At 49.1% G+C, this 26011-nt stretch overlaps 1 protein-coding gene across 1 annotated transcript; it reads left to right on the plus strand.

Moving 5' to 3' along the window:
• Nucleotides 1-6468: 6468 nt before the first annotated feature.
• Nucleotides 6469-25985, plus strand: LOC309616532 (uncharacterized protein; the record flags this gene model as incomplete). Its single annotated transcript, XM_082367189.1, has 6 exons — nt 6469-6558; nt 7176-7285; nt 8904-8927; nt 13068-13179; nt 14661-15176; nt 23879-25985. 6 exons carry the CDS (start codon nt 6469-6471, stop codon nt 24101-24103), a joined length of 1077 nt encoding a protein of 358 aa, XP_082223315.1. The 3' UTR covers nt 24104-25985.
• Nucleotides 25986-26011: the final 26 nt, after the last annotated feature.

Raw genomic sequence — 26011 nt, forward strand, 5'->3', positions numbered from 1 at the left:
TTGATAAAATGTGAGAATGAAGGATGTCATTGAGGATGACAGAGCTAAGAGATGAAGAAAATCTGGGGAGTCCCCTGGCGGTCCAGTGGTTAGGACTCTGCGCTCTCACTGCCAAGGGCCCAGGTTCGATCCCTAGTCGGGGAACTAAGATCCCATAAGCCGCGCTGCAAAAAAATAAAAAGAAAGAAAAAAGAAAATCTGCATCTGGTTGAGTCCCTAGAGTCTGCCCTACGGGGGGGCTTCCTAAGTAAGATAAAAGATATTTTAATACTCATGGCAGTTTGAGTTGGGATTTCTGTTATCTCAACTGGTGCGGGGGACTGCAGGTGATAGAAATTCAGCTGGAAATAGCTCGGCACTTCTTAAACTTTACGAACAGATGAATCACCAGTCGGTCTGCGGTGGGGCCCAAGATTGTGGAAGGTTCTCCGATGAAGTGGTTGCTGCTGGATTGTGGAGTACACTTTGAGTAGCAACGAAGGAGCTTAATGTAAAAGGTCATCCAGCCATTCACATCGCTGGGAAATTAAAGTCTTCAAGTGCAGCTGAATCCAGGGGCTCAAATAATGTCAGGTTTCTCCCTTGTGCTTCTGCCCTTTATGTCATGGCTTCCTTCAAAAGAAGGCTATCCCCTTTGACTGAGAAAGATAGCAACTTGAAGCCGTAATCTCATATCCTCAGATCTTGATCCCCAAAGACCTTTCTACCAGCATCCCAGCATCAAATCTCAAAGAAGAAGCTGATTGGGTTTACTAAGTGTATCAGTATCAATTATCTATGGTTACGTTGATGCTGTGTAACAACCATGACACTTCAAAAGTATTTAGTGATAAGCATTTATTGTTTGTGCCTTTTACTGTTTCTTGTTTATGTGCTCAAACTTGAGCAGGCCTCAGGAAATTGATTACCCAGAGACCATGTTAAAACACAGACATCCCTCCCACCCCGAGTTTCTGATTGAGTAGGTCTGAGGTAGGGCCTGAGAATTTGCATGTCTAATCAGTTCCCAAATAATGCTGATGCTTCTGCTTCAAAGACCATGCTTGGAGGGTCTGCTCTGAGCCATCAGCCTGGACATCTGCCCATTCTTGTAGCATACTGACAGGGCAGACAGAATGTACAGGATCACAGAGAGTGAGGAGAGGGGTTGTTAAAGAAAGTGAAGCAGGAGATATATGGGCCCCAGGCTAAGCAGCTGCAGTTTGTCCCCTGTGGATAGATACTCCAAGATGAAGATAATAACAGGATAATAGGAGAGGCTGAGCCCTGCCCAGATAAAAGAGACCACATATTTCTCATTCTCAAAGTCAAGGAGACCTTCCCAACTATGCATGCGCAGAAAGGCTCCTTGGAGGTTAAAACAGGAGTGATGTCAACCTACCCATAGGCCTCTTTGCTGGAATCCATCTTGGCTAAGAGATGCGCGTGCACACAGGGGAGGACCCTGAGATAAAACAAATACAGATACCAGGCAAAGCAAGATGATTGGCCAAAGGAAACCCAGAAGAAATGCTCCGTATAAGTGATTCAAACTGCCACAAGGGCGCGACTCTCTGAGCCCGCCAGTTTGTGCCTATTCACACATACTCTTTTTCCTCCTAATATACCCTTTACTTGTTTCACTACATTCCGTTTCTCTGTGGGAATACATTTCTTTTTTTTTTTCAATGTTTTTATTGAAGCATAGTTGATTTACAATAGTGTGTTAGTTTCAGGTGTACAGCATAGTGAGAGCATTTTTTTTTTATAAATTTATTTATTTATTTATTTACTTTTGGCTGTGGTGGGTCTTCGTTTCTGTGCGAGGGCTTTCCCCAGTTGTGGCGAGCGGGGGCCACTCTTCATCGCTGTGCGCGGGCCTCTTACTATCGTGGCATCTCTTGTTGCAGAGCACAGGCTCCAGATGCGCAAGCTCAGTAGTTGTGGCTCACGGGCCCAGTTGCTCCGCGGCATGTGGGATCTTCCCAGACCAGGGCTCGAACCCGTGTCCCCTGCATTGGCAGGTGGATTCTCAACCACTGCGCCACCAGGGAAGCTCCGGGAATACATTTCTACAAAGCTGACGGGCCAGGGGCCTTGTCACTGGCCTAGTGGCTAGGATTCAGTGCTCTCACTGCAGTGGCCTGACTTCAATCTCTGGCTGGGAACCAAAATCCTGCTTCAAGCCGCTGAAGGCGGAGGCCACCTATGATCAAAAGGAGGCAGGAGGAATCCTGGGCAGGCAAACCCAATAGCAGTCCAGCGCAGACTGATGTCCCAAACCTCCCCACTTGACTCTTTTATCCTTAGACTCTTGGATGTGGGTTAGGGAGAGTCCTAGGGAGGGAAAGAGCTCGAGCCATACCGTAAATTGAAGAAGGATTAGTAGAGGGGGTCAGGGTGTGAAAAAGGGAGAGATGTTAATAGTGACCATCAGGGCCTTATAGGTACAGGAAGAGGTGAGTCTTTATCCTGGGAGCAGTGGGAAGCCATTCAAAAATTTTCAAGCAGGAGCATGGCTTGATTGGATGTACAAAAATAAAATTACCCCTGGCAGCTTTATTGTGACAAATGGATCGGTTGTGAGTCCAGAGAAGGAAGAGATTTATGGTTAGCAAAACAGGACAGAGAAGTAGTTTCTTCACAGAACCAGATCTTTTTTTTTTTTTTTTTTTTTTTTGGCTGCGCTGGGTCTTTGTTGTGGCGTGGGCTTAGTTGGCCCGCAGCATGTGGGATCTTAGTTCCCCGACCAGGAATCGAACCCACCTCCCCTGAATTGAAAGACGGATTCTGAACCACTGGACCATCAGGGAAGTCCCTCAGAACTGGCTCTTGAAGGATACATTTGACAGGGAAAGAACGGGGAAGCGCATTCTCAACAGAGGGAACAGCGTGTGTAACAGTCTGCCTTTGGGGAAGGCAAGAGAAAAATCCAAAGGTCAGTGACCCTTGGACCTCTACATGCCCCACGTGCCCAGCACAATCCCTCAGGCCTCTACTCAAATGTCACCTGCTCCTAAAAGCCATCCCTGAACAGTCCATTTAAAGAGTCATCTCATCCCTTTTCTCTGCTTTATTCTTCACAACAATTAACACTGCCTGAAATTATGCCCCACATCTCTACCAGTTTAGCACTGTAGTTAAGTTTACAGAGTATGAATCCAGATGGTCCTGGTTCACATCCCAGGTCTACTCCTTGCTATGTGCCCTTCTGTTGCTTCATCTCTGTTTGGCGATAATAATAGTACCTGTCTCACAGGGCTTTGTGAGATAGATGAATTCGGGTGTGTACCAATGTTCTCACATGATCTGCATTTCCACTTCTCCCGAAGCACCTCAATAACCTATAAACATACCGTTTTCTCTAGCGATTTGTGTTCATCATTGTTATTAATAGTCAATCTCCCCCCATCAAATTATAAGCTCTATTTTGTTTCCCATTGTATCTCCAGTGCCTCGAACAGTGTCCGGTGCAAAGTAAGCGCTGAGCAAGAAAGATGAAAGAATAAAAATGGCAGACTGGGGCTTCCCTGGTGGCGCAGTGGTTGAGAGTCTGCCTGCCAATGCAGGGGACACGGGTTCGAGCCCTGGTCTGGGAAGATCCCACATGCCGCGGAGCAACTGGGCCCGTGAGCCACAATTACTGAGCCTGCGCGTCTGGAGCCTGTGCTCCACAACAGGAGAGGCCGCCATAGTGAGAGGCCCGCGCACCGCGATGAGGAGTGGCCCCCGCTTGCCGCAACTAGAGAAAGCCCTCGCACAGAAACGAAGACCCAACACAGCCATAAATAAATTTAAAAAAAAAAAATTGAGATAAATTAAAAAAAAAAAAAAAATGGCAGACTGGCTAGTAGGGCTGGTGCTTCATCACGCCTCATAGTTGCTATGGTGACAGTGGAGCCTGTCCGACGATTCTCAGCTTCAGTAACCTTGTTTCTATCCGGCTCACCCATTGGCCACCTGTGTCTCCAGCTGTAGCATTTAGAAAACTACAACTCCCGGCAGGCTGAGCGCCTCCAGCGCGGTCCGCTAAGAGTGGGCGCCTGCGCAGTAGAATCTGCCACCCGACATTCCCCCGGAGTGTGTACCTGCTGCAGGGCGCTTAGTCGGATGGGGGCAGAAGAATAGGGAGGACCCTTTGCTCTCGCTGAGCATTGTGGGGCCCCCTAGTCTCTCCCGGCTCTCTCGGATCCGAAGGGTCCGGGTCCCAGAACAGCCATCTCAGCGTGGGTTGGTGGCGTGGAGGAGACCGCTCCGGTTTCCATGGTGATGGGCCAGGCTAGGCGCGCGTGATTGCTGCGGCTGCGTTGCCATGGTAACCCTGGAGTGGAAGGGGGCGGGGTGAGATGAAGGTGTTTAAGGACTGTCTTGGGAGGAAGTAGAGTAACAGCAGAGGAACTGAGGTGTTCATGGAGGAACGGAGAGTGTGATGGGGGTGAAATAGGCGGAGCTGGGGAGATACTAAGGGATTGGGAGTGTTTTGGTGAATTCATATGTAAAAGGAACCGAGAATTGGGTTGTTTGAACATTTGTGCAGTTGTTACAGGATTCTTATAGGGGCGAGTGGAGGCTTGTAAGGAACACTGAGATGTTTTGGGAGAGTGGGGGAATTATAAGAAGAGTTTAATGTTTTGAGGTGTAATGGGAAGTTGTATAGCTATGTTGTCCAATACCCTAGCAGGTAGCCACATGTGGCTAAAGTAAATTAATTAAAGTGAAATATAATTTAAAATTCAGTTCATCAGTCACACTCACTCCATTTCAAATACTCAATGGCTCCACTGTATTGGACACTGAAGATCTACAACATTTCCATCATCAGAGAAAGTTCTGTTGGCCAGTGCTGATATATAGGGTGAATTGGGATGTTGTGGCGAATGTGGAGTTTCCCGGTTCCTAACTGTCCAGCCATATCTCTTATCACTTGCCCTCCTGCCTCACCTACAGCGGGCTCCACCCCGTTCCCCAAACAGGACCAGCTTAATCCAATTTTTGCCCCTGCCGTTCCCTGCCTGGATTGCCCATCCAACTCTTCACCTTTCAGACTTAAATGTCACCTCCCAGAAGAGGATCCCCTGGACAGCCCTATTTAAAGTAGCCACCACCCCGTTCCCACCACCAGCAACTATTCCATTCCCCTTTCAGAAACTTTATCAGGATCTAAAATTATCTTGTCCATCATTTATCATTTAATTGTCCATCTTCCCCACTAGGGGGAGGTCTTGTGCTGTTTACTATGAAAAATTCCAGGGCCCGGAAGTGTGCCTGGCACAGAGGGGACACTCCATAAATTATGTTGATGAAATGAATAGAGGCGATTCAGAATTTGGAAGCAGTGATATTACAGGGGAGATTGGGGGTATTAGAGAAACAGAGTCATAGTGGAGCTGGGGCACAAAGAAGAGGAATAGATACCAGGAATTCAGGTGAAAAAGAGGAACTGGGGCGCAAGGGTTACATTAGAAAACAAATGAGGGGGTGGTAGAGGAGGACTTGGGATGTTCCATGGAATTCATTGTCATTTGCAGAATTATTAAACGCCCAGTGCCTCAGTCTCCTCATCTGTAAAATGGAAATAACAGTGGTATCCATCTCATAAGTTTCTTGGAGGAATAACTGAGGTAACACATGGGATGTGTCTGGAAGACTGTCATCATCAAAATTATTACTGAAGTTAAAGCAGGAGTTGGGATACACAGGGTCCTGCCTCCCTGCCCCACCCCGTCCCCCAACTTGGCCTCATGCACCTGGGAAGAACTCTGGGGTTCCAAAAAAGTGGTTTGAAATCCAGTCTGCTGAAGCACGCCATCTCAGACTATGGGCCTGTGTTTTTGCAGCAACAATTGGCAGGAGACGGGTAGCAGTAACTCTTCTCTGTGTGGATAGTAAAGAACTCTCTTCATAGCTCCCCATATGGCCTTCTTCACTCATCAACATCCTATGCCTGCCCCCCATGGTGATATTTAATTAGCCCTGAACTACATTGTGCCAGGTAGTTTACCTAGAGGATCACCCCAAACACCCCATTGTGCCCGTTTTCCAGCTGGGGAAATTAAATGAGAGAGGTTCAGTAACTTGCCTAAGGACACAGCAGAGAGGAGGGTAGTTTCCCGCTCAACCTCCACCCCTGCACTTTTTCAGTGGTTCTCATTTTAGCAGAGTGCTTGGATGAAGTCATGCACAGCAGGCTCCCAATACGGCTGTCACGCACTTGTTGAGGCTCCTTCTCGCTGAGCCTCAGTTTCTTCATGTGGAAACTGGGGATAATAGTAACTAACCAAGGCTGTTTTGAGAACTGAAAATAATGTGCTTATACTTAGCCCACGCTAACTGGTTGTTACTATATATCAGCCTTTCCCGTTTCTTTTTGAGAGACTGAAGCAGTGGGTTGACGTTTGAGGGGAATTTGGTGACGCTGCAGAGGGAGGGAAGACTCCCCTTTTCAACCTCCTGAGAAAAACCAGCCACGGTACCAGAAATGCACTACGCATGCGCATTCGGGTGGCCGGAAGCGCAGCTGCCCCGAGTCCTCCAGTGAATGGAAACCCCGGTGAACCGGCAGTATACCTGGACCGAAAGGTGAGGCGGCGGAGTTTGGGAAGATACGGGTCGAATCTGAAAGGCACCTGGGGAGCCAGAGGTCTGGTCAGTCCCTAGCTGAAGGGTCTCCCTTCATGCCTCTCCCCCCCCCCCCCCCCCACACACACACACTCGGGTAATGGTCTCGCCCGATTCCCGTTCCCTTCTATCACTCCAGGACATACCAAGTTTCCAGCAGAGGGGTGGGAGGAGCGGGCCTGAGTGAGGAAGGGCCCATTTGGCGGGTGAGATCATTGTCACGGAAGTCAGGAGAAAAATGGGGGGAAGGGGGGAAAGGGGGTCCAAACAGTTGGGAGAAGAGCGGAGAAGCCTTCAGGAGACCCTTGTGTGCAGGGGGGGGGGGCGCCTGGAAGACCTTTGTCAGGGAAAGAAGGCGGGGGGTCTCTGGATGGGCGAGTTCATTGGGTGGGGAGGTGGGAGGTTGGGGTGGACGAGTTCATTGTGTGTCCGGCTGAGGGGGATGAATGGTTGGGAGAGACCATTGTTTGCATGGGGAGATTTGGGCAGTGCTTGGGAGTGACCTCTGCGTGTATGAATGGGGAGGGTCACGGTGAGTGTGTGCGCGGGTAACAGGTTTGAACTGTGCCTTGAAGCAGGGGTTAGATTCTGACAGAGGCTCTGAGATGGGGGCCAACAACAGGCGCAAACGCCCCATGATGGAAGAGTTAAGGATCCACTTGCAGAAGGAGGGTCTGCCCATTGGAATGTAAGGTCCGTGGGCAAATACATCGAGAGTGACGCTGGAGAGTATGCAGGGGACATATCACAGGGGCCTGGACTGCCAGGCTGAGGGGCCTGACGCTGTCCCACGGTCCTGGGGAGCCATGGGAGGGTTGTGAGCAGGATAGGAACAAGGTCAGCTCTGGATGTAGAAAGACCTGTCCGGGGCTGTGTGGGAGATGGACTGGATCGCGGAGGTTGGAGGTGAGAGGCCAGAGAGGAGGCTGGGGTGATGATCCGGAGGAGAGGAGAAGACCTGCGCTGGGACTTCCCTGGCGGTCCAGTGGTTAAGACTCCGTGCTTCCACTGCAAGGGATGAGGGTTCAGATCCCTGGTCAGGGAACTAAGATCCCACATGCATGTGGCGCAGCCAAAAAACAGACAAACAAAAAAAGACCTGAGCTGTGGCAGGGGCCATGGGGACAGAGGGGAGAATAAAAGACAGAAAACGTGGGAAGGTTGGGAGACTGACAGATCAGGGAGGGGGTAGGAAGGAGGAGGAGGGAGGGATGAGAACTCCCTGGGAATCTGACCCAGTGACTGGGTGGGGGCGGGGGGGAACTCTGAGGTCAGCACAGATGTCATGAGTGTGAGGGGTCTGCAGGTCATCCGGGGGCTTGGGAGTGAGGTTCCGGTGCTGTCAGCTGTGGTTGGTCCTTGGTACTGTGAGGCTCATTGGGCTAGCTGGGGAGAAGGGAAGTGAAGTGAGGAAGACAAAGGTTCAGTTCAAGAGGCCATATTGTGAAGGGCCTTGAATGCCAGGTTGAGGGGCTCAATTTTTTTTTTTCTTTTTTTAAGATTTATTTTTTTATTTATTTATTTTTGGCTGCATCTGGTCTTAGTTGCAGCGCCTGGGCTCTTCGCTGTGGTGCGCGGGCTTCTCTCTAGTTGTGGCATGAGGGTTTTCTCTTCTCTAGTTGAGGCATGCGGGCTTAGTTGCCCCGCGGCATGTGGGATCTTAGTTCCCTGACCAGGGATCGAACCGGTGTTCCCTGCATCGTAAGGCGGATTCCTTACCACTGGACCACCGGGGAAGTCCCGAGGGGCCCATTTTTCTACTGGGGGTTCTGGGGAGCCATGGGAGGAATGTGAGCAGGGAAGAGGCAGGAGCAGCTCTGGAGGACAGAAAGACTCCTCTAGGGCCACATGGGGGATGGACTGGAGAGGGGAGACTGGAGGCAGGGAGGCCTGGAGGAGGCTGGGTGAGGACACGCATGAGCTGGTTTCAGGGCTGTGGGGACGGAGAGTACAGTGGTGGAGGCCTTGGGACTATCTGCCGTCCCTCCGAGGAGGGTCTTGGAGAGAGAGGGCCTCCCTGGGCCCCCAGGGCAGATGAGACTTTGGAGGAGACCTCTCTCCCAACACCAGCAGCTTGGAGAAAACCCTCCCTGTCACCTCCCTTCTCTCTTCCTCAGCCCCCTTTGTCTCCTCACCACTTGGAGCTGACCGACAGCAGCCCCACCTCACCCTCAGCATCCAGAACCAAGGACTGGGTCTGGGACAGACCACACCCAATGAAGGCGGGAGATGGAGAAGCGGGTCCTGGAGACCCCCCCCCAGACTTTCTGGGGTTCAGTCTATCTCAACTGAGGATACACCCTGAGGAGCCTGAGGTCCCAGAAGAAGAGGTAAGCCCCCCGACGCCCACCCACCCCAGGAGTCAGGTCTCAGCAGGAATAGAGATTTAGGCAGCTGTGAGTTTGATTCCCAGATCTATCACTTCCTGGCTTTGTGACTTGGCCCATGGACACGCTGCTCTGAGCCTTAGTTTCTGCTTCTGTGAGAATGGCACCTTCCCTGTTGTTGGGATGCCAGGAGATGGTGTCAGATTCAGAGCAGTTGCACAACGAATGTATTCATTATTTCTGTACCTAGAACAGGAGGCAGTGATAGATGTGTGATCGTGCTGGATCTCAAACTTGAGAGCCATTTGAGAAAATGAGGACTCCCTCACTTCCGCCTCCGTGTACATCTTTCAGGTCTTTGCTTCAGTGTCACCTTCTCAGTGGGCCTTCCCAGGTCATCCCCTTTAAGGTGGCATTCCCATCCCTCGCCAGGCATTTCCTATCCCCTTTCCCTCCATTACTTCTCAGGCTTTCATGAAACGTTTGCCTTCAAGCTAGTCTTCATAAAAAACCCTAACTCTAGGGCTTCCCTGGTGGCGCAGTGGTTAAGAATACGCCTGCCAATGCAGGGGACACGGGTTCGAGCCTTGGTCCGGGAAGATCCCACATGCCGCGGAGCAGCTAAGCCCGTGTGCCACAACTACTGAGCCTGTGCTCTGGAGCCCACGAGCCACAACTACTGAAGCCCGCATGCCTAGAGCCCGTGCTCCGCAACAGGAGAAGCCACTGCAGTGAGAAGCCCTCACACCTCAAGGAAGAGTAGCCCCCGCTCGCCGCAACTAGAGAAAGCCCACGTGCAGCAACGGAGACCCAACGCAGCCAAAAATAAAATAAATGAAATAAATAAATTTATTTTTTAAAAAAACAAAACCCTAACTCTAACCCTAACTCATATATTGGGTTGGCCAAAAAGTTCTTTCAGGTTGTCTGTAAGACCGTATGGAAAACCCGAACGAACTTTTTGGCCAGCCCAATATTTGTGCTAACTTTAAAAAAAAATAAATTTATTTATTTATTTATGGCTGTGTTGGGTCTTCATTGCTGTGCGCAGGCTTTCTCTAGTTGTGGTGAGCGGGGGCTACTCTTCGTTGCAGTGCGCGGGCTTCTCATCGTGGTGCCTTCTCTTGTTGCAGAGCACGGGCTCTAGGCGCACGGGCTTCAGTAGATGCAGCACGCAAGCTCAGTAGTTGTAGTTTGCGGGCTCTAGAGCGCAGGCTTCAGTAGTTGTGGCACACGGGCTTAGTTGCTCCGCAGCATGTGGGATCTTCCCGGACCAGGGCTTGAACCCGTGTCCCCTGCATTGGCAGGCGGATTCTTTACCACAGCGCCATCAGGGAAGTCCCCTATTTGTGCTAACTTAAATGAAAAAGTTGTAAACTAGCTCCTGTTAATGAAAAGTCCTCTGCAGAAGCTGGTTTCAGTGAAAACTTTGGGTATACAAATTCGTTTCAAGGAAAACTGTTGGCTATCAGCTCATTTAAAATTCTTGTGCACAAGAAAATGTTCATGCAAACTGCTGCATTCAAACTGGTTCGAATGAAAACTCATCCACCATACTTAATATTTTACTTGTTTAATTTCTGCTGGGCCACAGTAGAGGGGAGGAAGTTTTGCTTGTTTTGTTCACTGCTCCATCACCAGCGTCTAGGCTGTTGCATGGTGAGGAGTGTTCCCTCTCCCAAGCTCCTGACTTGAGAAGCTTCTGTGGGTGACACTCATGTGTATGTTTCACCAGCCTCTCCCGTGATTCTGATGGGGGTGCTCTGAGGACCACACGTGGGTCCAGCCCAACCCCTTGCTTCTCAGGTGAAAAACTGAGGTCCAGGGTGGCATCTTGACTTCTTGAGGTCACAGAGCATGTGGACAGCCTGCAGGCAGCCTGGCTTGGGTCCCAGCCCAGGAGAGGCCAGTCAGTGCTAAGTGATTTTGGAATCGTTTCTGTGCCTCTCTGGACCCTTGGATCCCCATCTATCAAATGAAGGTTCATTATTACAAGGGTAGGATATTGTGGGTTCAAATCCCACCTCTGCCTCTTACCAGCTCTATGATCTGATCCAGATATTTCTTAATTTCTGAGCCTCAGTTTTGTCATCTGTCAGATGGGGATTATAAAAGTCCCCACCTTATAGAGTGAGTTCAGGGAGTTAATACACCCGAATTGCTCAGAACAGTGCCTACACCCTCTAAGTATCAAATAAATATTAGCTAATATTATTAGCTAAATATTAGCTAATAACTAATAACTAATGGTGTTATCTCTAACACCATCACCAAATTCACAGATGAGTATGGGTTTGTGAGGGCTGCTTTAGTGTTACTTTCCAGATTCAAATCTTGACTCTTCCACTCCCAAGCTCTGTGACCTCGGGCAAGTGACTCACCTTCTCTGAGCTTCAGTTTCCCTGCAGAAGACTGGGTTATTGTGAGCACTCAGTCTGGTGCCTAGTATCCAGAAGGTGCTGAATAAACGCCAAATAAAAAGTTTTTTGTTTTTAGCTGTGTCGCCTCTGTGGAGTCTTGGCTGCAAATGGCAGATATTGGTTTCCCATGAAACCGATTACCACGAATTTGGTGACTTAAAACTACACACATTTACTCACTTACAGTCTGGAGATCAGAAGTTCAAAATCAATTTCACTGAGCCACAATCAAGGTGTCAGCAGGGCTGTGCTCTCTCGGAGACATTAGAGGAGAAACCATTTCCTTGCCTTTTCTATCTTCTAGAGCTGCATTCCTTGGCTCCTGACCCCTTCTTCCATCTTCACAGCCAGCAGCTTAGTATTTTGGTTCAGTGGTCACATCACCTTCTTCTTCTGCATCAAATCTCCCTTTGCTTCCCTCTTATAAGGACACTTATGATTACATTCACGATCACCCAGATAATCCAGGATAATCTCCCCATCTCAAGATCCTGAATTTAATCACATCTGCAAAGTCCCTATTACCATTTAAGGCAACATTCACAAGTTCTAGATATTTAGGACCTGGATATATTTAGAGGCCATTATTCAGCCTACCATATGACAGAAAACCCCAACTCAAACTTGCTTAAGCAACAAAAGGTAATTTATTGCCTCACCTAACCAAAGAGTGGAGGAAAGGATGCTTCAGGTGAAGCTAGATCTAGGTGCTATCTAGATCTAGGAAGCTGTCTCTCTCTTTTCTTGGGACTGTTTCCCTCTGTGGATATTTCATTGCCAGGCTGACTCTTCCCACAGGGTGCAAAAGATGGACACAGGCAGCTCCAGGCTCACATCCAAAGATAAGTGCTATGGAGAAAAGTAAAGCCAGGAAGCAGGTAGGAAGAATCGGAGGGGTAGCATGAGTTTTCAGTTTCAGATAGAGTGGTAAGGAGAGGCCTCAGGGAAAAGTGACATTGGACCAAAGACCTGACCAAGGTGAGGGAGGAACCGTGCGGCTGTGGAGGGCAAGAGGGTTCCAGGCACCAACTCCGCTGAGGAGGCCTTGAGTGTGGCCAGAGCCTAGTGAGCCAGAGGAGAAGGCGAGAGATGAGGTCAAAGAGGGAACACAGGCGGGGCATGCAGGGCCTCCTGGGTCGTGAGGACTTGGGCTTTTCCCTGAGTTAGAGGGGAACCAGGGGAGGCCTCTGAGCTGAGAAGGGACCTGAGCTGACTTAGGTGTTAAGCGGGGCCTTCTGGCGGCTGCGTGGGGAACAGACCTGAGGGGTGGAGGGCTGAGGCAGGGAACCCAGAGAAGAGACAACAGCAATAGCCCGGGCCAGAGATGATTTTGGCTCACAGGAGGGTGCTGGCTGTGGAGATGGTGAGAAGTGGCCCGATTCTGGCTGTATTTTTAAGTTAGAGCCAACAGGCTTGATGAGGGATTAGATGAAGGTGTGTGAGAAAGGGGTGTCAGGTTTTTGCCCCGAGCACTTGGAAGGAAAGGAGGAGCTGCCTTTTGCTGAAATGAAGGCGTGAGGAGGGACGCGGGGGGGGGGGGGGGGGGGGGGAGAGCAGAATTTCAATCTTAACCCATTTAATCCGCATTGCCGCTCCAGGAGGGCGGTCCCATTATCTGCCCATTTTACAGATGAGGTGGCTGCAGCCCCAAATCCACGGTCATGTCTGGGCAGGGGTGGGATGGGGGGATGACCCGAGGACTGAGCCCATTCTCCTCTCCCAGGCGCCCGGAGGAGACGAGGCGGAGGCTCCGGCCCTGGTGCAGCTCATCGACGAGCACGGGACGTACTCGACTGCGCGCCTGGTTCCCGACGGTTCGGCGGAGGAGCGCTCCGGTAAGCGGGAGCCAGGCTCGCTTCGCAGCGGCTCCGAGGGCCGGGAGGGGCTGGCGCGGCCCAGGCAGTCCAGCTGCGCGGCCCGCGGGAGGGCCTTCAAGCGCGCGTGGGAGCTGCTGAGCCACGAGGTGGTGCCCACGGCGGCGCGGCCCTTTCGCTGCGGCCTGTGTGCGGCCGCCTTCAAACGCCGCTCGGACTGCAAGAGCCACCGGCTGGTGCACGGCGACGAGCGGCCGCAAGGTTGCGATGCCTGCGGCAAGCGCTTCAAGCGAGCCACCAACCTGCAGGTGCGGAGAGAGGGGCGGGGCCGACGAGAGGCCGGGCCTACGCGAAAGGGGCAGGGGAGAGGGGTGGACCCTAGTGGGCGGGGCCTGTTGCGAGGGGCGGGGCCTGCGGGGAAAAGGCGGGGCAAGGCAATGGACCTAAAGTAGGGCCAGGTATGAAGGGAGGGGTGGAGCTTTGTGGGACCAGGGTGAACAGGGCCTTGGACTGGAGGTGAGCGGGAGCCGGTGGGGAGAGGCAGAGCCCACCGGAAGAGGGAGAGCAGAGCTGGGCCCGAAGGGAATGTGGGCGGGGTGACCAGGAGGCCGAGGTGGGGAGGGGTTAAATGGATGTGGAGGTGAGCTAGAAGGTAGAAGAATCCCAGGAAAGATGTGAGGGGAGAGACTTAGAGAAAGTGGTCTTGGCACTCAGGGAGGTAGCAGCTGGGGTGATCAGGAGATGATAGGAAATTGGGGATGGGTTTTCGAGGAAGGTAAGAAGGAGATAGGGGTCAGATGTGGAGGAGAAGGTACTGGAAAGGGAGGCTTCCATGGCTGGGGAGGGGTGGGGAGGGGGGAGGTGTGTTGAGGGCCATGATGGGAGGAAAGGAGAGGCCGGGAGTTAGCCTGGAGGCAGCCCAGCTCTCAGAGCCCTACCCTGGATCCCTCCTGTTACTGGATGCTGCTCTGACCCTCTCCTGCTGCCCCTCCTTGTGTGGCCAAGGGGACAAGAGACCCTGGGATTCCCTACCCAAGGAGCCCAAAGGCTGCTTCCAGGGCTTTCTGGATCCACCATCCCCAGGGTGCACTTTGCCCCGCCTGTGTGCACAACCCTCTAGGCTGGAAGGGTGGAAGGGAGGCTTGGACCTGTGGGCTGGGCTGTCCTTCTGTGGGTGCGATATCCCCCCAGGCCTGGGAAACCCCAGCCAGCTCTCCTGGGCCACCAAGTTCTAGTGTGGATCTCTGAAGATTCCAAAGAATATAAATTTGAACCCGGCTTTCCGGGTCATTGTGAAGGTCTATTTGTCAAGGGGAGAGGAAGAACGTATTTTATTTAATAGTTTGGTTTGTAATTTAAAAATTTTTAGACAATGGTATGTGTACCTTTATTTGGTCTCTTTCTCGGAGACCTGCAAGGAGTAGGGGTGGATCTACCTGGAGAGGCACGTCCTGCAGAAGTGAGCCTCTGTTCCTCACTCCCGGTGCTGTCCTCGTCCCCAGGAGCACCGCCGCCTCCACAGGGGCGAGCGCCCCTTCCCCTGCGCGTCCTGCCCGAAGCGCTCCGAGACCCCCTACGAGCTGCACCGCCGCGAGCCGCTGCACGCCCCTTCGCGGCCCTTCCCTTGCCGGGGCTGCGACAAGTCCTTCGCGGCCGGGCCGGCCCTGCTTCTGCACCGGCGGCAGCACTGCGAGGACAAGCCGCACGCCTTCAGGGTGTGCAGCAAGCACTTCACCCACCGCCACAGCCTGCGGGTGCACAAGCGCGTGCATACGGGCGATCGGCCCTTCGTCTGCTCGCTGTGCGCCAAGGCCTTCAAGCAGTCCGACCCGCTGGCCTCTCACCTCCGCGTGCATTCGGGCGAGCGGCCCTACCCCTGCGACGGCTGCAGCAAAGCCTTCTCCAGGCCCTCGCTGCTCCTGCAGCATCGCCGCGCGCACAGCCCCGTGCGCCCTCACGCCTGCTGCTTCTGCCCTAAGCACTTCAAGGACCTGAACTACCGCGCCGTCCACGAGAAGGTGCACACGGGAGGGTTTCGCGCATCCCAGCAACCTGCTGCAGCATCAGAGGGTGCATCGGGATGGGTGAGGGCGGGGCGCCAGGCAGTGGGGGTCCAAGGAGGGCTCAGTGTCCCCAGAGCTGGAATGGGGGGTAACCATGTACAATGGGGGCCTGATTTAGGACAGCGCCGTCCAATAGCGTCTCTGCAGAGAGAGAGAAACATTCTGTGCATCTGCGCCGTCCGGTATCTTAGCCACCAGGCACATGTGGTCCTCTGAGCGTTTGAAATATGGCTAGTGCCCCTGTGGAAGTGATTTTTTTTGGGGGGAGGGTAACTTTTTAGTTTGAAATCGTTTAAGACTCACAAGAAGTTGCAAAAATAGCACAGAGCCTTCCCATGTACCCTTCACCCAGCTGCCCCCATGGATACTATCTTAAATAACCTTAGAATATTGTCAAAAACCAGGAAATCGATTCCGGTACAATTCTGTTGACTCAGGTACAGATCTTATTCAGAGCTCACCAAAACATAAATGAATATTTAAACTCACTAAATTTGAATCAACTTCCATTTAAACAGCCACAGGTGGCTAGCTGCTGCCACCCTGGACAGCACAGGTCTAAGGTATGAAGGCATGAGGGGTGCCGGGTAGTGGCTGTGACACTTGAAGAATTGCCACTGATGCCCATGTAAGCCACTTAATATACTTAATATTCTTGAGAAGGACTTTGCAGAGGGCCTTTAACAAAACCTTTTTTTTTTTTTTCCCCCTGCAAAGCCAAGAGGAAAGTTTATAAATCTCATTCCAGGGTAGCAAGTGCACACACCCAACCGAGCACACTGGTTATGTGGTATAAATGTACATGGTAATAACTTTACTCAAATCAGAGCTGCTACCATGTGTATCCTGTTAGGTGGCCCTCTAGCTGTGTCAATGTTCCTCATTTACTAAAACGTCAATGTTGTAATGAGGTCATCTGGTGGTGAGGATGTCCCATTGGTGGCTTGTGGCATAAAGAATATCAGGGTAGCCACAAATGCAGGTAGGAGCTGTAGGAGCCTTTCTTTTCTTTTTTTTTTTAAGCATTGAAGGTTTGTGTTTTTTTTTTAATTTATTTATTTTTGGCTGTGTTGAGTCTTCGTTTCTGTGCGAGGGCTTTCTCTAGTTGCGGCAAGCGGGGGCCACTCTTCATCGCGGTGCGCGGGCCTCTCACTATCGCGGCCTCTCTTGTTGCAGAGCACAGGCTCCAGATGCGCAGGCTCAGTAGTTGTGGCTCACGGGCCTAGTTGCTCCGCGGCATGTGGGATCTTCCCAGACCAGGGCTCGAACCCGTGTCCCCTGCATTAGCAGGCAGATTCTCAACCACTGTGCCACCAGGGAAACCCAGGAGACTTTCTTGAATGTGAGCACTTCTGGATCCTCCTCCACCACCTGTACGTAGACCTTTGGTACTAAGACCTTGCTGGTGACTTTTGTCAAATTTAAAGAAGTTCACGGATGGATGGATAACTCTTCACTGTGGACACCCTGGGTTATGTCCTTGCAGGCATAGCACAGCAAAACCATCGGTGCTGAGATCTTCTAGTTGGTGGTGTATGGCATTTTAGGAACAATCGTTTTGCCGGACATTGGCGTGACCTGCACTTCAGGTGGGCGTCCCATCTCTGTTGGCTGCTTCTTGGTCCCCATCTGTCAGATCAACGTGTAATGGTTGCAGGCCTTTGCACACCATCCACAATGTTCCCTTCGACCCTAGCATCAGCTCCATGAGCCCTACCCTTGGATGGAGGTCCACTCTCATGGACCTTGCCTTGCAGGTGGTTGGAAGTGTGATGAGATGGCTTATGGGATGGTGGCCACAGTGGTGTCCAGAATATCTGAGTCGTCCCATCCCAGCTCTGAGATCAGCTCTGCAGACAGTATTTTTTTAAGCCAGTAATAGCCCAGGTATCATGCAGCTGATGCCAAAGATGTCCCTTGGGTGCTGAAGAGGTCCCCTGGGTACTGAAGGTGTCCCCTGGGTGCTAAAGATGTCCCCTGGGTGGTTTGTGGGATTTTTCAGAATGTCAGTATTGCCTCTCACCCACCCATACCCTACTCTCAGCCCTTCACAGATGTGCTCTCTGAAGAGAGAGCTGAACTTATGGACAAAGTTCAGCACGAGGAAGTATGTCGCGGTCACTGGGGCTGTGATCTTGGTGATTTGGGACATTTCCAGAACACCTTCAACTCTCCCTCTCTCACCTCTTGGTCTGGCCTCAGCTCCATGGGTTCTCACCTTCTTTTTTTTTTTTTTTTTAATTAATTAATTAATTAATTAATTAATTATGGCTATGTTGGGTCTTCATTGCTGTGCAAGGGCTTTCTCTAGTTGTGGCAAGCGGGGCCACTCTTCATCGCGGTGCGCGGACCTCTCACTATCGTGGCCTCTCTTGTTGCGGAGCACAGGCTCCAGACGCGCAGGCTCAGTAGTTGTGGCTCACGGGCCTAGTTGCTCCGCGGCATGTGGGATCTTCCTGGACCAGGGCTCGAACCCGTGTCCCCTGCATTGGCAGGCAGATTCTCAACCACTGCGCCACCAGGGAAGCCCTGGATTCTCACCTTCTGAATGCTGTTTCTTTCAAGTCCCCAATTTCACCTCCATAATGTGTTAGAAGTTTCCCCCCTCTGGGAATTTATATAAACGCTCAGTAGCATTGGGGGAGGAGCTAGGGATTTGCCTGGGAGGCATCATAAGGTGGATCCTATCCATGTGGCCTCACAGTTTAAGGTCAACTCTTAGTCCTCCCCGCCCTAATATGCAGCTGTGCCTTTGACAGGCTTGCATTTTAAATTTTATCAAATGTCTTGTTGGCATCTATTAAGATGATTCTGATTTTTCTCATTTGACCTAATAATATGATAAACTATAGTACATTAAGAAGAGCAGAAATATCTTTACATTCTTAGAATAAATCTCACCTGCTTATAGTATACTCTGTTTTAATGATTTCTCTTCACCAATATTTTATTTAAGCATCTAAATTCATAAGTGAAGGCTTCCCTGGTGGCACAGTGGTTAAGAATCCGCCTGCCAATGCAGGGGACACGGGTTCGAGCCCTGGTCCGGGAAGATCCCACATGCCACGGAGCAACTAAACCCGTGTGCTGCAACTACTGAGCCTACGCTCTAGAGCCTGCAAGCCACAACTACTGAAGCCCACACGCCCAGAGCCTGTGGTCCACAACAGGAGAAGCCACCGCAATGAGAAGCCCGCGCACCGCAACAAAGACCCAATGCAGCCAAAAATAAATAAATAAATAGATAGATAGATAGATAAATAAATAAATAAAATAAAAAGCAGAAACCTGTTCTGGGCGAAGATATCATGAGGTACATTTACAGTCATTTTATCTATAATGTCAGACTTAAAACTAAAACTTCATCAGCAGGGGTAGAAGCAGAAAATTTGATAAATAATTAGAAAAAAAAAAACTGATGATGGAAAGAGATCGATATATTACCCAGATTGGAATGAGCAGGCAACACTTCAAATTAACTGTGGTTAAGCTGCTAAAGAAAATAGGGAAGATCAAAAAGCAGATGAAACAAGGGCACATTTCAACAGAGAATTGGAATCTAGACAAGAATCAAATCAAGATTTGGGGCAAATGCAAAATCTGAAACTAAAGTTAATTGAATAGGTTTAATTGTATAGTGGGTCCCGAATAAGATGATAAGATGGGATTCATGAATACAATGACAGGTCAATAGGAAATAGCCAAATGGAAGCACGGAGAGCAATTGAAAAAAAACAAAAAACAAAAAACACAGAAGAGAATAAATGATAAAAGATATAAGGAACATATATATATATGAATATAAGCCATACATACATATAACTTAAGTACCAAAATGAGAGGAGAAACACATTGAGGGAGAAGCAAAGTTTGAAGTAATAATGGCTAAGAATTGTCCAAAACTGATGAAAGACATTAACTCAAAGATTCAAGAAACTCAGCAAAATCTAAACAGGAAATACACAAAGAAAACCACACCTGGGCACATCATAGTCAAACTGTTGAAAATCAAAGCAAGGACTAAATTTTTAAAGAAGCCAGAGGACATTCAGGTTTGTTTCCATGTCTCGGCTATTGTGAATAATGCTGCAATGTACATGGGAGAGCAAGTATCTCTTCAAGATCCTGATTTTAATTCCTTTGGAGAAATACCCAGAGGTGGGATTGCTGGATCATATGGTATTGGGTTGGCCAAAAGGTTCATTTGGGTTTTTCCATAAGATGTTACAGAACAATAGTTCTGTTTTTAGTTTTCTGAGAACCTTCCATACTGTTTTCCAAAATGGCTGTCCCAATTTGCGTTTCCACTAACAGTGCACAAAGGTCCCTTTTTTCCATATCTGGTTCTGATTTGCATTTTCCTGCTAATTAGTGATGTTGAGAATGTTTTCATATACCTGTTGGCCATTTGTGTATCTTCTTTGGAAAAAAAATGTCTATTTAGGTTCTTTGCCCTTTTTTAATCAGTTTTTTCTTTCTTTGTTTCTTTCTTTTGCTACTGAGTTGTATGATTTCCTCTGATATTTTAGAAATTAATATGCATACATAAAATTAATCCAGCTATTCACATCCACTTGGTACAATTTAATGTATGGCAGTTACATCTCAATCAAAAGAAGGAAATGCAATGAACTTGTGCTAGCCCACTGGATAGACTAGTGACCTAACCTTTGGCCAGTCCCTTCTTTGTTGTGAATAGTATTTTCTTCAGAGAGGTGTTTTTCATAGATCAAAGAATCCTTAGGTAGTCTAACAAAATAAATAATTTACCTGTCCTGGAAGAGTGCCATTTGTCAAAGTTCATTAAGTATTTGTTTGTTGGTTTCTTTTAAGTTTTTTTTTTTTAACTTTTATTTATTTATTTATTTATTTATTTATTTATTTATTTATTTATGGCTGTGTTGGGTCTTCGTTTCTGTGCGAGGGCTTTCTCTAGTTGCGGCAAGTGGGGGCCACTCTTCATCGCGGTGCGCGGCCCTCTCACTATCGCAGCCTCTCTTGTTGCGGAGCACAGGCTCCAGACGCGCAGGCTCAGTAATTGTGGCTCACGGGCCCAGTTGCTCCGCGGCATGTGGGATCTTCCCAGACCAGGGCTCGAACCCATGTCTCCTGCATTGGCAGGCAGATTCTCAACCACTGCGCCACCAGGGAAGCACTATCTGTTTTATCTATAGTAGTGTGTATACGTTAATCCCAAACTCCTAATCATTATGGGTTTTTTTTTAAGAGTATAGAAGATTTTTAAAGCTTTCATTATTTAAACATCTATACTGATGTATTTACAGGTGAAATGGTATGTTTTCAATTTTCTTCAAAATATTCGCTTAGAAGTGAAGGCATAGGTGAAACAGGACACGGGGGACACCAGAAGGGAAGCGGATTTTTGGAAGGAAAGGGCGAGGAAACGGAAAAAGAAGTAGTCACGGAGGATTTGAGAACCCAGAGAAAATAGAAGATAATTACACATGTCTCACCACTAGAGGTCGCACAAGAAACATTCTTTAATGCCCTGCGCGCCCCGCTGAACCCGGGCTGGTGCTGGTCCGCCCAAATCATCTGTCTTAACTCGGCATCCCCCGCAAAAGAAGAGCCTGAGACAAGGGCTTATATGCAGGTGCTTTGTTTGGGGAAAAAGTCAGAGCGAAAAGATGTGCGGGAACTAGGAAGAATCAAAGAGGGAAAAACCAATCCAAGGCTGGACTATTGAGCTGGTTCCCACTTTAACAACAGTGCAACAATAATTCTAGGGGTCTTTTGAGGAATCACGTAGGATGTACCCAGAACAGTCCCAACAGAGAACAGGAGGCTGGGGCTTTTACTCACTGGCTCCCATCACCCCTCGGTCAAGGGCTGCTGAGAGGATTTAATTCCTTCCCACTGTCAGGTTTGTATGGATGGATGGATGGCCAGAGTGAATGGCCATGTGGGCTCCTGCAGGCAGCCTACCTACAACAGCAGAGAAATTCTGGGGTGAAGCATGAGATTAAAAGTATTTTTATAATCAGTTTTTTATTAATTTGTGTGAATAAACTCAGGTTATACACAGCTGGAGTAAATAAAAAGAACTAGAAGGTGAGTAGAGAAAAAAAAAATCCGAAGTGGAGCGTGGAGTATAAAAAGAAGGAATATAAAAAAATAATGGAGGGGCTTCCCTGGTGGCGCAGTGGTTAAGAATCCGCCTGCCAATGCAGGGGACACGGGTTCAAGCCCTGGTCCAGGAAGATTCCCACAGGCTGCGGAGCAACTGAGCCCGTGTGCCACAACTACTGAGCCTGCGCTCTAGAGCCTGTGAGCCACAACTACTGAAGCCCGCGAGCCTAGAGCCCGAGCTCCGCAACAAGAGAAGCCACCGCAATGAGAAGCCCGCGCACCGCAACGAAGAGTAGCCGCAACTCTCCGCAACTAGAGAAAGCCCGCGCGCAGCAACAAAGACCCAACGAAGCCAAAATAATAATAATAATAATAACGGAGTAGGAAATAGAGGAGGCAGAGTGAAGATGTTTAACTTCCCCAAGGAGAATAGATAGCTCTGAGGAACTGCTCTGGACAAGCACGGTTTCAGCAGTTTTCTTCCTTGTTGGAACAAAGAACATCAGACAAGGAGTACATTCCTTCAGAGTAAAAAGACAAACAGAAAACTGATCAGCACACACACACGGAGTCAGTATGGCCTTGGCTCCCAGGAAGGGAATCTTATAATCGGAATACTATCACTGGTGTCCAGGTGAGGAGGCGCTTAATCCTTATCTTTGAAAAGGACACGCTTGGGCTTCCCTGGTGGCGCAGTGGTTGAGAATCCGCCTGCCAATGCAGGGCACACGGGTTCGAGCCCTGGTCTGGGAAGATCCCACATGCCGCGGAGCAACTAGGCCCGTGAGCCACAACTACTGAGCCTGCGCGTCTGGAGTCCGTGCTCCGCAACAAGGGAGGCCGCGATAGTGAGTGGCCCCCGCTCGCTGCAACTAGAGAAAGCCCTCGCACAGAAACGAAGACCCAACACAGCCAAAAATAAAATATAAAAAAATATAAATAAATAAATAAAAGATTACTATTAAAAAAAAAAAGGACACGCTTTACTTCTGGTCAATGCACCCTTTTCTTTAATGATTAAAGCAGATGTACACTGTATGTCTGATAGGCCATAAACAGGCTATTCTTGTTCGCATCAAATTCAGATTAAATCATCTATAAGCCAAAATGACTTCCCCATACCTCAATATGTGGGCATTTCTTCCATCACTTGTAAAAACAACTTCATCTTGGGGCTTCCCTGGCGGTCCAATGGTTAGGACTCCGCGCTTCCAATGCAGGGGGCAGGCACGGGTTCCATCCCTGGTCTCAAAACTATGATCCCGCAAACACTGGGTTTAACAAACATAGGCCCCTTATAAGTACTTTACAAATATTAACTCACTTAATGCTCACGACAACCCTATGAAGTGGGTGCTATTAGTCCCATTTTGTAGCAGGGGAAACTGACGCACAGGGAGGCTAAGCAAGCTGCCCAAGGTAACAGCCGGCTGGGGGCGGGCGAGATTCTACCTCGTGCCGTCCTGCACCAGACTAGGTGGGTAGGCTTCCCTGTACTGGTGGGGTCTTGAATTTGGGATCTTGTCCGTCCTCCCCCATCAGGGTGTGAGCTCTGGGAGTGGGAACCTCGTCTGGTGCACACAGGCATTTAATGAACATCGTGGAATCAAGAAGGGATGAGTGGGTATCTTAGGATGGCCACATCCCTTCGTGACCGCCTGCGCCCTCCTGCCGTGCTCTGCTCGGGGAATTCTATTCGTGGTCAAGACGTTTAGTCCCAGTAAACTCGATCCTCGGGGCGAGGGGGGGGGACCCCAAGGAAATCACCAGCTTGGGCTGAGTCAGGAAGGAGAATCCGCTCACAGCGGGGCACGGGCGCCACCTGGCGGCAGAATTCTGCTAAGACAGAGCCGCTGGGAGACCCGGAACGTTTGCTTTGGGTGAAGTGGAATCGGCATCTGAAAGGGAGTTGATATCGGGTGTTATTAGTGGGCACTTGTCTGAAAATCAGTGTATGATGATGGGTGCCATCTATCAGTGGCTTCCAAACTTTTCTGACCGTGACGCACAGTAAGAAATCATTTCACATCAACATGGTTTCATCAAATACCACCCTGTACTGCCTGATGTTTTTTATTCTACTGTATTCCTATTTTTAAATGTTGGTCAGATCCCCTGATCACGCCTCCAGGGATTCCCCCTCTGACTTCAAGATGGACGGAGCTCAGAGAGGTGAAGACACTTGTCCAAAGCCACACAGGTTGTATGCGACAGTGCCAGTTTCTGCCTCAGTCCTAAAGGAGAGAAATCACTAAATGCTCCAAATTTCACTGCTATTGAGTACAATTTAATTTAGTCCTTTCTCCATTTTGCCAATAAGATTGAGCTGCACTGGTCTGCTGTTTTCTTATTACTGTATAATGTAAATGAATGACATTCCCGAGCTCAGGCTTAAAAAACGCAAGTCTTCTTATGTCACAAGATGAATCTGAGACGGCAATAAAGAGTCTGCATTGAGGTGGCCACTTGCAGCATCATTGCCAACACCACTGTCACCACCACCTCCATCACCATCATCACCACGGTCATCAACGTCATCATCACATCCCCTTCTCTGTCACCATCAGCATCACATCGTGATCATCACTGTCACCAAAGTCACCACCTTCATTCACTATCATCATCGCCATCCCCACTACGGCCATCGCCAACGTCACCACTATCACCACCACCGTCACCGCCACAAAAATCACCCCCACTCGAAAGCAGGTATCAGCGGCCCACTCTTTTTGTCTCCTAGCTACAGCCTTGGCCCAGCAAGCCTGCGTCCTCCATCCCTCTCTCCACCCTGAGCCACAGGGGATGTGACTATGACCCCGAGGGTAGTGCTGTCTTGCTTGGGAACCAAGAGGATTCTGGGTTTGATTCTCTGACTTTTCTTTAAGTGGCCTCAGTTCTATTCTGAGCTTGTTGCCACAGGGTTGACCATCCATAGATGGTAAGCCCAGCCCCTGGACCAGGGGAGGCTCTGCTCAGTGTAGCTCTAGGACCCTTGAGGTGGCTGAGACTCGGGGTGGGGGGGTTTAAGGCTGAATGCCTCCTGCTATAGGGGCTTGAGACCACTTTGGGGAGGGGAGACCTGAGGGTCTGGGTTCTCTGTGCTCATTGTCCTGTCTTAGGAGAGAAAGAAGAGGAAGTCCCTCTGGGATGGCAAATAGGGCTGGTGGTCATGACTCTGCCCCCCGCCAAGATGAGACTTCCCAGGTCTCAAAGGAGAAAGTGAGAATGACAGCCTAACTTTCAGAAGTCACATCCTAGGGAGTTGCCATTTCCATCGCCTTCCTGAAATACCCGTTTTTAAATTTCTTGTTCACTATTATATCCCCAGAGCCTAGTACCCTGTATGGCACATAGTAAGTACTCAATAAATGTTTGTCAAATCAATGGGAAAAGAGATGGAGAGTCCCCCTCCCCTGCAACTGTTAGGGAAGAGATGGGATTCTGCATCATAGCGTTAATTCAAAGGATCTGATTTGATACGGTGTGAAGGGGAGAACTTTTACAAAATTATTAACTTTGTACTGTGCACTAAAGAGACTGTGAAAATTAATAATTCATTCCAACATCTCCTGTTCCTTATGAATATTTCTCAGAAGTGATTTCCACAAAAATGTTTTCTAGGATGCCCAAAACTGTAGGAGTTGTGGTCAGGTCCAGTGACTGTTCCCTCCAGAAGGCTTTCACCCTGCTGGGTTGTCTTGATCATTTGCTGCCCTGCTTTTAACATCCTGCCTGTAAACTGAATAAATACAGGTAAGCTTTCTCATCAGATCACAAGATCGATAGCCCTTTCCCTCACGATGGGAAATTAAATCCCATGACTCTGATGGATTAATTATTTTACAAACAAAACTAGTGAGCCCGCAAGAGGGAAGAGATATGAGAACATACATATATGTATAACTGATTCACTTTGTTATAAAGCAGAAACTAACATACCATTGTAAAGCAATTATACTCCAATAAACATGTTAAAAAAAAAAAAAAAAAAACAACTAGTGAGCCCACGTTTGCACTAAATTAGCAAACGGTGCCAGGCCCACTGATGACTGAACTTCCGGGATGGCTTAGAGTGGAAGGTGGCGACCCCTGCTCGCAGTCCCGACACACACAGGCGAGAGTCACCTCCAATTTTGTCCAGTTTTTTAAGTACAATTTTGAAGACTGTTTTGTGTTGTTAAAGCATTCTTATAAAGTCTGTGTGTTGAACTGCATTTGTGAGAACAGAATGAGTTCCAGGTCCCTTATTTTTCTTTAATACTTTCTTTCTGTTGTCACTATTTATATTCTTTATATGTCTTGATTAAAGCTAATTAATCAACGATGTGGTGGGCAATTTGGGGGCAATTTGGAGTTTTTTTCTTTCCTGTGCAATTTTGAGGTAGCAAGGTTGACATGCTGCTTTCAGTCCCCTCTCTTGAGATATGAAGAATTCCAAAATATAAATTAAAAATTTTTAAAGGTACACACTGAGATTCTGGGGTTGCTTCTTACTGCAGCATAACCCAGCCTATCCTGACTGATACGGTTCCTGGTTCTCAGTAGAGCCTGAAATGTGCAAGTTTCAAAAAAAAAAAAAAAATGAGTAAATGAATGAATGGCAGGGAATAGGGACAGGGTCATACCTTTTCTCCTGGGCCAAAGGTAGAGGAAACAGCCATGTCTTATGCTCACTCACTCACATATACGCTTGTAACCAG

Source organism: Balaenoptera borealis (assembly GCF_965194805.1).
Source record: "Balaenoptera borealis genome assembly, chromosome: 19".
Taxonomy (NCBI): Eukaryota; Metazoa; Chordata; class Mammalia; order Artiodactyla; family Balaenopteridae; genus Balaenoptera; species Balaenoptera borealis.